Consider the following 17,269-nt stretch of genomic DNA (forward strand, 5'->3'; position numbering starts at 1 on the left):
CGGGGGATATGCGGCGGTTTGAGTCAATGTTCCGGCAGATACGCGCATGTTAATAACAAGTATATGCAGTCATACGATCCATCGAAATCTTTATCGTATTTAATGTATTTCTATGTAAACAACTTATACGGTTGGGCAATGTATCAACCATTACCTTATGTCAACTTTCGATGGATCGATGACATCTCTGATTTTAATATTAGCGCGATCGCTTCGGATTCGCCTACAGGTTATATTCTTGAAGTCGATCTGGAGTATCCGCAACATTTTCACGATGCGCACACTGACCTACCGATACGCGATAAACCTCCATGTAAGCGGGAGGATAATCTCCTCGCGACATTATACGATAAGAAGCATTACGTGATACACTATCGCAACCTGCAGCAGTGTACGCGTCATGGTCTTCGAATCACAAAAATACATCGCGTATTACAATTTGCTCAATCCGCATGGCTCTGCGATTACATCAAACTCAATACAAAATTTCACTCGCGAGAAATGATTTCAAAAAAATTTATATAAATTAATGAATAACGCGGTATTTGGTAAAACTATGGAAAACGTGCGCAATCACGTTGATGTAAAATTATTAACAAAGTGGGACGGACGATACGGTGCAGAGGCAATGCAAACGCAAATCCGAATTTTCATAGTAGAAGCGTGTTTACTGAGAATCTTATCGCCTTTGAACTGAGCAAACTTGAGATAAAATTCAACAAACCGATCTACGTCTGTATGTGCATATTTGATATATCGAAAGTGAGTAGTATAGGGGCAACTATAGTGAGACAGGAATGTCCCCCTTTTCCCCCTTGGCGCCAGCCCTCCGTTGTGCTCCCGTCCCCCTGCCCCCCTGCGCAGGTACCTGAGAAAAAAGAGTGGGGACTCGTGGACGTCCACGAGGCAATTTTTTAATTTTAAAATTTTTTTAAGAGTGGGGAGTCGTGGACGTCCACGAGGCGATTTTTTATTTTTTATTTTTTCCTGGGCTGGAACCTGGGTCCTCTGCTTTTCTGATTGGGGTCCTAGTGCGGTGGGCTAACTGAAATCTTACAAGAGTGAGAGTTAGATGGGGCATTTAAGCGAGGAGTAGGTCTCTCCGGGCCAGGGACCGAGCGCTCCGATTGGTTTCTCCTATAGTTGCCGGCTGTTTGATTGGTTCCGACGAGCTGGAAAAACGAGAGAGAAAATAGAGTGAGAGAGAAAGTCGACAAGATGTCCGACGTGTCAACAGCCGGTAAAATATCGACCGCCGAAGACAGCAGAGATGTCCCCATTGCATTCCCCTCTTCCTTCTCTCCAGCCCTGTGGAAAATCGAAAAATATTACTCGACATACGACATCTCTCGCCTTCGACCGTCCTTACGGAAAAACTTCGTACTGCAGCGAGCGTGTCGCCCGCTCTCTCCTTCTTGCTGAAAAAAGAAAAATCGTCTAGTGCGGAATTATCAGATATCTAAGTATACAAACGAAATACGAAGCGTTCATGATCGGGCATGATTGTCCCTGCCGGTCGAGTCATGCAACGCGATGTCGTCGTTGGAGACGATACGATATAGGAGATTGAAAGAGCTATGGCGCCGCAGAGTCTAGGAAGGAAAGAAGAAAGGAGAGAAAAGGAAAAAATTGAACGTTTTCAGGTAATATTTAAGATTAATAACATTTTTATTTATACAGAAATGTTTTGTACAAATGACTTACAGTTAAATATAATATTTATAGTATTTAAAAAGATGTACACAGTAAGAGGCTTTTGCTTTTAACAAATTTTTTTTTTTATTTTTCGGCGAAGGCCTCCTCGACCATGATTAATAATTCCCCGTCGGGGATGTGGTCCAATGAAATTCGAGGTGAAGCGGGAGGTGTATCCTCCAAAATAATTGTTATTGCTGAAGAGAGGGATGATGGAGAAGAATCATCCCGAATGTATACCGGTGAGTAAGTGGGTCGAGGAAAAGTCGACGAAGGTAGTCGCCCGATGTCCTTTTTGTAGCAGCCGATGAAAATGACATCGGGCTCGTTCATGGGCTGAATATCTTTTTTTCCTCCGCGGCAGCAACGCTTGAGGGGGGTAGGAGCATAATAGTATTCCTTGCCCGATCTAGTTTTCACTGCGCAAAAAAGACAAAAATATTAATTAATAAATGTTATTAAAATAAAAGCAAAGTATTAAAATGAATAAAATTTATTATTAAACACTTACTTTTATTGTTCTGCAGGTAAATTTTTGACGCAAGAAATGTGATGTCTAGGATATTCCGAGCAGGTACAGTAGACGATGTTTGCCAATAACTGAAATTTCCTAGCGAAGATTGAAGGAAAACTGTCTCTAAATCCTAAGGCTTCTCTTTTTATATTTTTTTCCGAAGGCGTATTCTGATTTTTAGAAGGGATTCTTCAAAATTTTAACAAATTAGAATTGTATGAAGCATAAGTGGGGAACCAACGATTTTAGTGAATTAGAAAAGTAAACGTATGGCGACGCCAAGGTGGCGACAATAGTGGAGTCTTGAAAAATACATGTAACTTGGTGGAGGAATCATATGGCATCATATCGACGAAAAAAGAAAGCATGAAAAAATCAAACAATTTAAGTAAAAAACTCATTTATTTTTATAATTATTTTACATATAATTAAAATATTACACAAGTGTATTTTTTATAACATTACAATTTGAATTACATTATTAAACATAACAGCGCATAGCATACAATGTTTTATTTATTTTCTTTTTTGCGAAGAAAAATTTTACGAAATAAGCGTACAATTAAACGACCGTTATGTTCGCAATCTTTGGTAAAAAGACTAAGAAATCGATTAAGATCATAACCATTACACATATAATATAAAAATACGCAACTATAGTATCCGCATGTTTGCGAAAAAATTCCTTGTAATTGTCGAGTATTCCAGCGATGAATAATGGAGTTTCGGCGGAGTCGAAGGAGAAATCCAGGGTGCAAGGGGGGTATTCCGTAGCTGTCAAAATAGGTGGCTGTGCCATGCTCATCGAGGAAGAAGGCGACCCAATGTTCTCCAGGTCCATTGTGCTCGTCTGTATTAGCGACGATAGCTGTCGACCGTGTTCACACCCTCGGGACTCTGTCGGCAGGATAAACTCCCGCGTGTCTGGCATTGATGTGTCGTAATGCTTGTAAAATTTCGCGAGAGTTCATTTTTTTGATTCGACGGCAAGCGTACGAGTGGTATTATATATTCGATAACTTTAGTATTTACCTCTTTCGGTTTCTCGTTTTGATCATTTTGTATCGCCGAGTCTTCAATGCCTGCTTGCACGGAGATAGTAGTTGTTTCAATTTTGTTCTTATCCATCATCGACGATAATTCAAATTTTTTTTCTTCTTCTTCCTTTTTTTCTTCTTTAATCGGCCTCACAAAATTTTCTTTTTTCTCTATTTCTCTATTTGACAGCGTTTTAATATTTTCATTTATGATATAAGAAATATCATCTGCATTACTGATTTCCCCGTTTTTGTCATAGGATATTTCACATTTATCCGGAGCGTGACAAGTTGGAGTACTATTGTTCCTAATGCCGTCGACGAAATTATTTTGCTCGAGTATCCAACATTTTAATTTGTTCGCGTTGCGTAATGCACAATGAAAGATTCCGAATTTTCGAAATCCGTGATAACCACAATATCGTCCGCGTCCTTCTCTCGACGTTAGATTTTTAAATGCAGGGGAAATATCTTCCAAATTATATATATCTCTGGAGAGTAAATTTCTCAAATAGCTTGCTTTTTCACATCCTCTCGTTACATAAATATATCGTTACATAAATATATCGGGCATATCTTGTTATTTCGCTTAGATGTGTTGTAAAATATTTCGGATTAGCTTCGCCGTCGAACCATTCAATACCATGATAATTTCGTATGAGCTAATTATTTTGTCGTCTTACATTTTCTGGTAATTCGCCAAACGAATGCGGGGGCATCATAATCCAATGTCCGACAATTGGCGCGTCAACGGCGACAACGGCAACTTCTTTAGGGATAAATTTCGCGCGAGCATCTCGGAAACCCTGTATGTCGACGATTATATCCATAATGCGAAAACCTGTGTGCTCTGGATAACTAGTTTTAAACTCTTCGCGAAGCGTCGATACTCGTGTCTCGAATGAAACTGAAATCTTTTTTACCGTACTGCATGTTTTTTGATACGCTGCACGTTGATATTAGCGATTTTGATCGCTTGTGGTGGGGGAAAATTGGGAGAAAATTTTTTGAGTATTACATTATAGAGAACGACGGAAATCTAACCGGCAAAATCGACAATGACTTGCCGGGATGAGTCAATTTCTATGACATTATCAAACTCTGCGTAAATAATACAGTTAACGGTCTCGGTGAGTGCCTTCTCAAATCGCACTTCTAATCGTAAACTACCATGTTTCACAAGATTCCAATGTCCTGCATAATTAGCCGATAAGTCGGGCGTAAGATCAAAAGCGAATAGCATATAGCTCTTTGAATAATCATCTCTGCTTATAGAATTTTCTTCATTCAAAAAATGAATACCTGTTCCCGTGAAGAGCGTTTGATAAGCTTCGACGTAAAGCGATTCTTCTGTCGAGAAAGCGGGTTGTAACGGTCTACTGGGAATTTGCATGCCGTCGACGTACAGCGAGAAGAAATTTATTCCGTAATTTTTGAAATTAAACGGATTTAATTTTCTATCGCCGTTAAATGCTTTATTATTGACAAAACCGACTATTATTCTTTTCGGAAGTTGACCAAGTATTACATTATCTAACGATTCGGCCACAACACCGCTATGGATCGTGAATGTTTTAACCTCGACCCTTGTGAGCGGATATTTGGCCGTAACTTTACTCAGCATTCTTGCATGTGCGAGCAATAATCCGGCGCTTATCTTCGCTCTTCTCACTAGCAGACTCGCATTCAGTATATGAATTTTCGACGACGTACCATTACTATCCATAAGACAGAACGAATATTTCGAACGAACGAGCCTCAAACGTACTTCTACACCGTTAATTAAAAATTTGTCCTGATTGAAAACATCACAATGGAGATGGCCTATAAGATCTAGCGCCCGTCCTCCTCGTATGTAATGAGCGCGTCTCACGAGAGCGGAATTTGCCGTTTTTGATTCCACCGGTTCGTCCTTTCGTCCGGGAGTATCCGCGTCCCATAGACATGAGGTTAGATGGGAAGTTTTTGCCGGTGAAGAATAATTTAACAACGCCTCGATGTAGGCGCGGTACGCGTAAGCGTTGTTTGGCGGCGATACGAGCTTTTGATTGAAATACACGTCGATCTGATTGAAGATGGAATGAAGTAAATGATTTACGGGGCCTACATTGTCCGTCGTTGCGCTGCCGCCTACTCCCGTAACGTGTCCTGTGGAATCGCCTGACGTTTCTACGCGTACGCGAAGACTCAGCATGGTGTGCGTGAGATCTAAATATTCTTCTCCGTGACCGGGAATGACGAATTCTATCGGCGAGTCGTCCGAGAGCGAAGTCACGGGTTTGTAATGAATCCATTGTGAACTCTCGATACTAGTTTGCGTGGGTGGTAAGGAGAAGAGGTCGAGTTCACTCTTTAAACACTCGCTCGAATGCGTATGAAGAAAGGACATGTCTTTTAATTAGCGTAAATTTTACTTTCTCGTCGCTGTAATTTCCGCTTTCAAAGATTATATTTATACGAGCGTTTAAGAAAATATGTCGGATACGGTGCGCTTTTTACCGATTTTTCGGCGTTTCGTGGATGTCTTAAGCCTTTTCACTGCTTTTTTCCTCCCCCTCCTCTTATTGCCCGCCGACCGCGTATTGGTTTTTTTCTTTCCGCGAGTCTTGATCTTCGACGAATTTTTCTTATACGTCCCGCGACGTTTACGCGATCCCGCAGATTTAGCGATGCACGTATTGAGCCCGACGAAAGGAAACTGAGCTACATGCATTTTCGCATCCGTCTTATATCCCGAACCTTTCATTAGACTGCTTATTTTTTCTTTAGCTTTTCTCTTAAGATTGTCGCGCGATTCTTCGAATCGATGTTTGGCCGCTACCTTAAACGGCATATTATTTTCAACATCGTCGATTATATTAACGCCGGCGCGTAAAGCTTCTTTCCCCACAGCCCGTACGCCTCTACTTAAATAGGGTAGTACACGTCTGAACAATCCTCCGAGAAAACTGCCGATACCATGACCGCGTTGATAGGACGAACCAACGAAAACTCGCGGAATTCCGCCACCCCAACTACCACCATTTTGTAATTCGTCGTGATACATCGAATAATAATCCATTAACGTTCGAAATTTTTTTCTTCCGTTGTCGTGGATATAAATCTTTTTTTTGTAATATCTACTCGATACGTCTAAAGTGCAATGTCACCGTTAACGTTCCAAATTCGAATGGTATACTCTGCCCCAGCTGATCTCTTATATCTATTTCTATTGTACGAAAGCACGTTTGACGCAGAGCTATGTATTGCGCGGGTGAGAAATGCTTTATCTGCGTGGATGCAAACGCGTAATCGTTTCGAGCATCGTGCGTGACTATTCGCAGAAGAGGAGATTGTACATCGCCCGTAATGTAAGGTTCACAAATATCGCAATAGACAAAGAGTTTGTCGGGAATACCGCGCAACAAACTAGCCGGTTCGTCAGCTATTATCATGCGACTGTGTGGGAGTACAAAAAATAGCAAATTATAAACTTCATCGTAAATCCATTCGGGTAAAACGTCAGATAGAACGGAACTACTTTCTAGTTTAATGAGTTCATTCGTATTTTTGTTTACATCGATGCCGATTTCATTGTAAAACCATGTTGGAAATGTTGGTGGAATAGGATCGCTATCGAGCTGAATCAGATCTCTATGCTTAACACGCGTGTCAAAACCGAGTATTCGTTGAAGTTTGTCGGAGAAATTTACATAATGAGTTATAGCGCATTTCTCTTCTTCACAGGAAAGTTTCATAACAATTTTACCAACAATGACAGTCTCGAATCGCCAAACGATATGCGAAGCCACGGATTCGGCTGTATAATTCACAGCATCTATAATATCTCGCACGGTCGAGTAAATACCCGAAGGTACTTGCGCTTTCATAGCGTTAATTGTCTTATCGCGCTCTGTAATATCGATGAATCTCATTAATCCTTCTCCGGACCGTATATGTAAAAACTACACGGAAATTGAATCTCCGTGAGCGCTACTTCCCACCGACCGTGCAAATCTACACGCTGAGGTAATTCTGTGGTGAAACAGGTGGTTTTATTTTCCGGAAAGTAGCGCATGCTGCTATTGCTCGGAAGAACCATATAAAATTCATCCTCCCTCATTTTTATCCAAAATCTTTAAGCTCTCAGCGGGTATCCAAGAATCGAATTTTGAAGGATATCCTTGCCAGCTAACTAATAATTGTTTTTATTTCCACGACCCTTGCTTTTTATCACACGCTCGACGATAAATTCTTCCCTCTGCAAGTCTTTAATAACCGGCGCTAATTCTTGTTCGTAAAAAACCCGTCTATAACTTCACCCGCTAAATCGCTTAGTTCGTATACGCGCGCTTTTCTCCATTCGAGAACACGGTGAATTCGAAATATTTCTTCGCTCCACTTTGCCTCGTATTTTTTCTCAAAGGCCTTTGCTCTACTGAACCCGTACAAAATCACCCGCGTTATATTTAGCCTTTTGTCTACGACCGCGATTCTTTTTCTGCTCGATGTCATTCCAACGACGAATCATATTTTCACGCGCTACACGTGCATTTTCTCACGTAACGACTGCAGGCTGCATTTTGATGGTGGAGTGACGAGTGTGATTGTAAGCGCGAACGATATCCTGCAAAACATCTATGTAACGCCTCGTATTTTTATGTGTAAAATAACGCCACATCCGTTCCTTGAGCGTTCTATTAAATCGTTCCACTATAGCTGCTTTGATATCGGGATTACGCGTTACGCGAAAACGAATATCTTTTTCTTTTAAGAAATTTTGTACATGACGAGCGATAAATTCTTTACCTTTGTCGGTTTGCAGGTATACGGGTAAACGGTCATTGTTTCTCGAGAATATGCGTTGAAAGGCTTTTACTACACAGCTACCTGTCTTATCACTTAAAGGTTCTACCCAAACAAATTTACTAAGGGCGTCGATAACCGTCAATAAATATGAATAGCCGTCATTGTAGCTTTTAAGATTACGTAGATAGATCAAATCAGCCTCCCATAAGTCATCGATGTTTGTCACATTATAATGTAAACGCGGAAATTTTCGGCGCACTGGACGATGCAGCGTGTACGCATCTTGCGATTTAAGCCAGTCGATGACTTCGTTACGCGTGAAATTCGGTTTAGCAGCTCGCGACAAATTGGCCGTCGCTGAATATCCAGCATAATGCGAGGGATTGTAATAGAATTTTTCGAGTTCCATCATTCGAGTTTGCTCCAGTCGAGTAAAAACTAAACCTTTTCTCTTCTTTGTCGGCGACGTAATCTGTTAATGTTTTGTCACCCTCGTCCTCGCCGGCCGATATAAACGCCGTATCACCTTCGATTTCGCTAGATTCGTGCACCTTACGTCTACACGACTTTGAGCGCGCTAATGAAGTTTTCGGAGTGGAACTTCCACGCGGTAACGTGCTTTTAATACGATGAGATCGTGCGGCCGTATGTAATAAATCGCGATTTCCAATGAGATTGGAAGGTGTGCCTATGTCATGTAATAAACGCGCAAATTGAATTCTTCCGGTTGCTTTTACTGTTTTCCTTTCGCGTATCGCATCATTTATAAGTTCGGTGATATTCGAATCCATTATGACGACGTCGTCTATAGTTACGAGTCCTCGCCTATCCCAGCTAATCTTCGATGGAGGAATATCGATCAAATATTTTAATAGGGCGCGCGCTTTATCGCGATAAGTTTTCGGTACGTTGCTGACTATTTCTTTAATCATTTCAGCCGATTGTACGCGTTTTTTCCGAAACTACTGCTACTACTACTACTATCGACGCCATCGCCACGCACGCTATCGATTAAATTTGACGTTTCCATAAGCTTATTATCATCGGCGTCATCTAAATTCGTTTCTTCGTTCTGCTCGACGTTATCGTCCTCTTCGTTAGCCCGTGTATTATCGCGTAAACGTTTTTCTGCCTCGCGAACAAAGTGAAGATAACGTTGAAGTACTTCTTTATACAATTTCCATTTTTTGTCCTCATCTATAGGAGTTGCGAGATTCAAAATACGCCACATCTCAGCGTCAAGTCGCGACAAAGGTGTTCCCGGTGTCCGTACCGTATTATTATTATTAACATTTTCCGTATTTGATATTTCCATATTTTTCTTCGTCGGATTGTCAGTTGGTATAACGGATGACACTTCCGGTTGCATACGCTGCATTCTCTCGAGATTTTCCGTAGAAATCAAAACCATTTTTTTAGCTCTCTCCATTATTCAAAGTTCTATTGATAATTTGTATCTTTTTTATTTTTTCCGGAAAAAACACGATATAGACAGGAATTTTTCTCTTTAGTCACCGATAATCCTCGATAATACAGCTGTAAGTATAGGGCCGATAAGATATGGTAAAAACCCACCTCGTTGTATCAACAATTTTCTTTTAGCCTTCCAATTACCCTCTTTTGCCGCTATACGCCGTAAAATCGTTTTATGTTTGCCTAAATGCTTCTTATCGCTACAACGAAGCGGCACGTTGCCTTTGAGTGTATTGAAAATGCATTCTTGAATACACTTTACGAGATTAATATCGGCCGTACGTAAGAATGCTGTTCTTTGATTTTTTTCAAATGACACAAAGTTTTCAAAAGACATAAGTTTCTCTCACCGATAGAGCGTCTAGCATTCTTTATTGCTTTATCCGATGTCGAAGACGTCGAATTTTTATTACTCGCGTCTTTTTCACCATTACGCTGCAATTACACGACTGACAAGTTGCGAACGCGAATATTGTCCTTTATACACCCCCCCACTTCTATTATTCGATCTACGCGGAATGTAAGCGTAATGCAGAGTATCGTTGGGAAAGATACACGTGCGAAAACGATATTCGTCTGGAGTCGATTGTTTCAAATCGAGCAATAAATACCCGTGAGGTCTCGATGTAGCGTCGTAGTACGCTTCTTCCATAAATTTTGGATCATCGGGATATACTTGACGCGCTAGATGACGAATTTGTGCGCGATCGCGTGGATTTTTAAAACTACTATATAATTCGCGTTCAGAGATATGTCGCGTTGTCCGCGTCCTTGATGAAAGAGATTTTGCGAGATGAGTATAACACTGAGATTCTTATGATGACTTCCTTTGGTAAATAGATCTACGATAGCGTCGCACGACGATGATTCTCTCATAAGATCGTCAATTATTATTAATTTTGGCGAGAGCGGATCGTTGGAATAATCTTCCGGACGCGGTAATCCTTCGCGAAATTCAATTATATTTTTCTTCGATTTTATCAAAACATTATTAACGTAATCCGTCTTTCGTGCTCTTTCCTCCTCCTCCTCCTCCTCCTCCTCTTCTTTTGACGCACTTGCGGCGTACTGTAAACGCTGATACGCGTCTTGCCATTCTGCGTAATAAAATAAAATTCTCTCGAATCTAACATCGGACATGGCGGATAAATATTGAAGAAACGTTTTTACGAAAATTATTTTTCCACATCCCGTAGGACCGCAGACGATCGACGTCCACGGATGTTTCCACCGTACGTCCATTTTGCGAAATGAACGATTTGGCATTTGCGCGCGCTTTCATAAATATAAAAAAGTAGCCGATGATACTTAATGTTACGTAAAAAATATGTACATTCGAATATTGCTTTAATATTGCTCGTGTATGCGAGGAATAATAAGCTTATCCGGGCCCCACCGCGGCGGCCGCATGCTCGCGCTAGCGTTTCCGGTCGGCGAACGAGCGAAAAGTATCGCGGCCAATTAGCTGATAAGCAGCCGCGGAATCGACGCGAGTAAGCGTATTCGCGGAGGTGAGCTCGCGTCAGCGTTTTTTGAGCACCGCTGCTTACGAGCTTTACGCGGTGCTCTATGCATGCTTATGCTAAAAATAAGATGTTCGTCTAACGCGCGGCTATCGTGCAATATTACTATGCGATAAAAATTTTTATGTTAATAGTAAAGAAGCGAGGAAGAGGGGAGGGGTGATTGATAGGAAAGAAGTGGGGTAAAAGAAAATATATTTAAGTTTTTAAGGTTAAAACAATATATTTATTGAAAATAAAATTTTTTTTTATAAAACTAACAATTGCGCTTTAGTAAAATTATACGTACAATTTCATTAAAACCTAGCGAAAGCAATTCTTCGAATACAATATTAAAATATACGTCTAAAAATGGTAAATTATTTATTTGTGTTCGTACATCGCGCTCGATTTCTTCAAAATTACCTCTAACTGTAAGTTTTATAATTTCACAATCTATGTAAGACGAGGGAAGTTTTAATTCTACTTCGTTAATCAGGTATTTGGAGCACGCGTTGACGGTGTCGGTAATGGGAATTAACCGTGCCAAATGAGCGTCCACACATCTTGCGATATCTTCCAGGCCGACAAAAGTAGTTTTCTGCATCACAATGGCGACGCTGTACGTTTTTTGCTTCTTCAACGGGGGCTGCTCCTCCGTCTCGTTATTATTCGCCGGTTGTCCCGCATTTTCCTTATAACTCACTATCACTGCCCTTGTTCCGTAAGCGGTTGTGAAGCCGATGGAAATATTGTTGATAATAATCGGACTTGGTTTGGATTTTTGATTCTCGCACAAATACTGCTTCATCTGCTCCATGCTGATTTGAAATTGCTGCCAGGTGTCGGTGTCGAGACATATTCCATCTGCATAATTGCCTGTTAATTTTACAATCGGTACAAAGCAATTTTCGCTCGTCGCCTGCAATCCCACGTGAATCTTCTTAGTATACGATGCGTTAAGCCCGTACGTCGTCGATAATAATAAATATCGCTGATCGTTTCTTCTATCGAAGTCGGTCTTGAGGCCCGATTTGTTAATATCACAAACGTGAGTAGATTTAACAAAATCGGTTAGATTTTTCCGTTCACTGGATACTTTTTTCGTGGCGGCCATTTTTATCACTTTTTTACTGAGAACTAGTTGAACACTGGTCACAACAACGACGAATACTTGTACCGAAGCCGAAATGAAGATTTCGAGCAAACTCAAATGAATAAAGTTTCACGTTTTCTCGCGTTGCTTATATACCGAAATATAAGGAAAAGAGGGGAAAAAATATGCAGCTAAATAATTGAAAAAACAGGATTCTACAAGTTCAAACTTGTTCAGTAATCTAAAACTCACACGAAAAAATATCTAGAAACTTCTAGAAAAGATTAGATAGGTTACAAGGAAAAATTTTTCTACAGGACGTAAATACAGTTGTAATAAGTTATAAAGCGTAAATAAAAATTTATCACCCGTAGGATAAATTTTTATATCGTAAAAAATTTTTATTTTACATAACTTTGTTTCTTCTACGAAAATATAAAAAAGTTTTTGTGACAAAGTCATTACTGAAGCAGCAGCATAACAAAAATGCCTGTACAATAAAATTAAAATAAAAAATAACACCTGTAAATAACGTAATTAAAAAATATCTCTTTGTTCATATAATTGTTTCAAAGAAAGTGCGATTTTTCAACGCTTTTTGATTTTTCTGAAAGCTCTTCTATGAGAGAAACAGCTTGAAACGAGGTGATGTATGGTAATATAAATAAATGTGTTAAAAGAAAATGAAAAAAAAATTATCTATTTCTTTTGCTTCCCTTCCTTACATATAAGATAGATGATACCGCTAATAGATATAACCGTGGCGCGACCGGTTGACGAGGGATAGCGCGAGGCGTTCGTAAGGCGATGCGATAGAGAGGGATAGCGCGGGGCGTACGTAAAGCAGTGCGTTAGAGAGGGATGGCGCTAATGGTTGCATGCATGTGAAAAATATTTATTTATATAATTATATTAATATTAAAAAAGTATTAATTATTTCTACATCTCCTTCTTTCCTTTTCTCGTCTTTTGTTTATACCTGCGCCGATAAACGATTATTCCTAGAAAAAAATTCTCAACGTTCAGACCGCACGTGCAATATACGCTATTTGTTTATAATGTTTATAAAGCAGTACATCGGCGCTTGCTTTTGTATATATGCACTGGTTTAAACATGTCCTAGAAAAAATTCCCTTCATACCGCATGTGTAATAGATGCTATTTGTTTACAATAAATATAGCAGCCGAACATCGGCACACGTCTTTGAAATATGTCCGCTCCCGATAAGTATCTCCTGCCCGCGCGATGTCATCCCCCCCGCGCCCGCAAGTTCCCCGCGCGACTTTCCCTCGATCCGCACTCTCCTCAGAGGACCAGGGTTAGAACTCTCATATTATTCCTACTTCGTTTATCAAAAGTTATTTAATCATTACAATTATACTAAATAATTTTTATATTTATAGTAAATTATGTTTTAATACTACTCGCGATCGCGTTTAAAGAAGAAATTCAATAATGTACAAAACGTTTTATATTATATTACTACTTTATTGCTTGAATGCGAATGATTAGAAGACTAATAAGTAAACAAACAACAGCGTGTTAAAAATCGCATGGATTTCGATATCTTGTTGCCGAAATATTTTACGTATTATATCATATGTATATGTTTTAACCATGTTTTGTCGATTTTGAAGAAGATGTAATCATTAAATATATCAATGATAATTAATTTTCTTTAATTTATATAATCATTAAGCATAATAATATTAATTTATTTTTTTAAATTCATATGATCGCACGGTGGTAAATATATTATCAGGTTTTCGCAAAATGTCAAACAAAAAATCGCGATATTTCTCGCAATATCGGTTAGCAAATAATTGATGTTAAGAGTGTTTTTTTATCGCATTGAATTTCACTCAGATTTTTAATTATACAGCCGGAAATGTGACAAAATCTACTTTTCTCGGGAGTCTAGATGTCTATTTATGCGACATATATGAAATTGTGATTTTCGAAACGCGGAAATTTATCTTATATTTTTCTATTTTTTAACCGCATTATTATTTCGTTTAGAAAAGGAATTTGACAAGATATATAAGCATTTTGCATTTTATTTTACTCAAATAATGCGAATGATAGCAAGGTCAAAAACGTTAATACGCTATTATATATCCTATAGAAATTAAATACCATGTTATTGATAATTCAATGCCAAAATTTATGTACTATGATATATGTATAAACGGAATATTAAGTTATACAAGTATTTAAAATTATGAATCATTTATTTAATAAACAATTAATATATTACTTATCGTTATGTTAATTATTTGAATTTACAATTTGATTACTTTATTGTGCGTTCTCAAACCAAATTACATTTAAATAATTGAAAAGTCGAACGATAAAGCATCAGACAAAATATGTATATTTTACATTAAATATTTTTAAAGAAATAATTATTGCTTATAAACAGAGAGAGAGAGAGAGAGAGAGAGAGAGAGAGAGAGATTGCGACAAAACAATAATTAAATGTGTATATATCGAGAAATATACGCCTTGAGATTTATCATTGTAATATAATTATGTTGTAATATAATTATTATTAAAGTTATGTAAAAGATTTAATTATTTATCGATAAAGAGCATATGCATTGATTATTTATTTAATATAAATAAATCATTAGAGTGAATTTTTATGCAAAATAATTTGTGTATGCTCCTGTATGCTATGCAGGATTATTCATGCATCACATGCAACTTTGCTTTTAACAAAACAATTTAGTCCATCGAGAAATAGAAAAAGTGTATGTAGAATATATTTATAGAATATATTTATATATCTCTTTCTCATGGAGTGTGTAAGATATTATATTCTTCTTTCTATAAGTTGCAGTCATCATTAGTCAGTTTTATAGAATTCTATTTTTGCTAAAATTGTCCACTTTTAATTTAACATAATTGATTGCTTTTAATTTACTATAATTTAACATAATTGTATAAAACAATTATTTTGGACGTGATAAGATAGTAATAAACATTTTTTTCTGTTTTTTAGATTTATTTTCTTTTAAATCTTGAATGTACATACATAAAAGTATAATTATAACTCCTCTATACCAGTCCCATGCCTGGGGTCTCATCAAACAAAAGATGAGAAAGGAGGAGGGGGAGGAGTAACAACCTCGTAAAAAAAAGGGTTCATCTGGCCCGGATGATAGCACTCCGTACAGGCTCCTACCTAGAACACAGGAAAGCTACTGCCTTGTAGACAACGGTGTTGGCTCACCAAAGACTAGGGTAAGAAAACCTCGATCGCAAATCATCTGATCCTCCAGGTTGAGGGTTGACGATAAGCCAATATTCTACCTCATAAAAACATACTATTAGCAGACAAGAGAAGAAACCTCGGACTGGACGGACTAATCGGACACGGAAATAGCAACGAACTAGGAATAACGAAATGAAATTTGCGACCTGGAACGTTAGGAACCAGTACAGGCTGGCGGCACTACAGGAAACAATGGACGAGCTGATAAGATATGGGGTGGATTTGTGTGCACTACAGAAATTGGCGAAGAAGATAAGATGGCTCAGCGAAGGTATCCTAAACAAAAAGAGGCACTCTGTTCTATAGCGGCAGCACAGATAAAAGAAATTTGTGTGGTACCGGCATATTTGCAAGCAGGGTTCTGAACGATAGAGTGACTGACTTTCAGGCAATCAATCCCAGAATTTGCAAAATAGGGATGAAGCCACATAATATAGCAGTTATCTCGGTTCACGCCCTAACGGAGGAAAAAGATGAGGAAGAAAAAGCGGGTTAGACGAGTACCGAAGCGGCTTAAAAAAAGACAGAGCGACCACAGACCAGTTGTTCACTATGAAACAAATCCTGAAGAAACTTTGGGAACACAACATCGCGTCATACCACTTATTCATAGACTTCAGAACAGCTTATGATAGCATCATCAGAAAGGAAATGTGGAAGGCAATGGAGGAAGTACCAGAGGAGTTGATAAGGGTATGCAAAATGGTCATAGCAGGTTCAAAAGAAAGGGTTAAAGTCGGCAGGACTTCGGAGACTCTAACAATGGACAGGGGAGTCAGACAGGGCGACAGACTGGCCCCAATCCTATTTAATCTGATATTAGAAGCAATAATGAGAAGAGCGAACATCAGAAGAAATGTCACACTGCTACATCATAGCTATCAGATCCTGGGGTATGCCGATGACCTGGGGATATAGCAGGGAGAAGTCTGAAAACGGTAAGAGAAACTTTTGAAGCGATTGAGGGGGAGGCAAAGAGAGTAGGTTTGAGAATAAACGAGGATAAAACAAAATTCATGATAGTGTCCAGATCTCAAAGCACAAGGAAAAACATAGGAAAAAGAATAAATATAGGGCAGTACTCCTTCGAAGTGGTAAACAAATCCATCTACCTTGGATCGATAATCACATCAGATAACAATTGAGATGAATCAATTGAGATAAAAAAAGATTAATTAAAGCCAACGGAGCGTATTTCAGCCTCACCCCTTTGCTAAAAGCCAAAGAATTATCAAGAGCGACTAAAGTAATAATCTACAAAACCCTCATAAGACCCATAATAACATATGGATCGGAATGCTGGACGTTGAAACAGATGGATATCATAAAGTTGGGTGTCTTTAAAAGAAAAATGCTGAGAAGAATATTTGTCGCCAACAAAATAGGCGAAAACGAATATAGGAAAAAACGAAACAGCAAACTGTATGAGCTTTTTGACGACACTGATGTGGTAGCACACATCAGAAGCGATAGGCTAAGATGGCTGGGACATATATACAGAATGGAGGATCAAAAAAATCCATGCAAGATACTGTTCGGTGATATACACCGCGGAAGACCCAATGGCAGATCCAGAAATCGATGGTGGGACGAAGTCAGGGATGACTTAAAACTATTAAGACTGAGAGACTGAAAATCCGCGGCTGAGGACTATGATGATTGGAAGACGATTCTCTATGAAGCCAAGGATCTCTTCAGGTCCGTCAAGCCATGAAAGAAGAAGAAGAAGAAAAACATAATTCTATGTTACGTCCAGACTCGAGAAAGGATGAGTCAATTGAAAGGCGCAACAACTGTCTTTTATTATCCCGAAGTTAAATACCTTGGCTTTCGGAATCGGATCGAACAAAAGTCAAATCAAAGCGGGTAAACCGGATCGTTATTAC

The 17,269-nt window shown here is 38.9% G+C and overlaps 2 protein-coding genes across 2 annotated transcripts; one reads left to right on the forward strand and one right to left on the reverse strand.

The window, feature by feature from the left end:
- Positions 1 to 4,285: 4,285 nt before the first annotated feature.
- LOC126850595 (uncharacterized protein F54H12.2-like) lies at positions 4,286 to 5,635 on the reverse strand. Its single transcript, XM_050593738.1, has 2 exons — positions 4,738 to 5,635; positions 4,286 to 4,548 (listed from the first exon to the last, which is right to left on the reverse strand). The coding sequence occupies exons 1-2, from the start codon at positions 5,633 to 5,635 to the stop codon at positions 4,286 to 4,288; spliced, it is 1,161 nt and encodes a 386-aa protein (XP_050449695.1).
- A 9,880-nt stretch (positions 5,636 to 15,515) lies between these two features.
- Positions 15,516 to 17,016, forward strand: LOC126850596 (uncharacterized). Its single transcript, XM_050593739.1, has 4 exons — positions 15,516 to 15,654; positions 15,800 to 15,874; positions 15,997 to 16,276; positions 16,584 to 17,016. The coding sequence occupies exons 1-4, from the start codon at positions 15,516 to 15,518 to the stop codon at positions 17,014 to 17,016; spliced, it is 927 nt and encodes a 308-aa protein (XP_050449696.1).
- The last annotated feature ends 253 nt before the right edge of the window (positions 17,017 to 17,269 follow it).

This window comes from Cataglyphis hispanica, chromosome 6, assembly GCF_021464435.1.
Source record: "Cataglyphis hispanica isolate Lineage 1 chromosome 6, ULB_Chis1_1.0, whole genome shotgun sequence".
NCBI lineage: Eukaryota > Metazoa > Arthropoda > Insecta > Hymenoptera > Formicidae > Cataglyphis > Cataglyphis hispanica.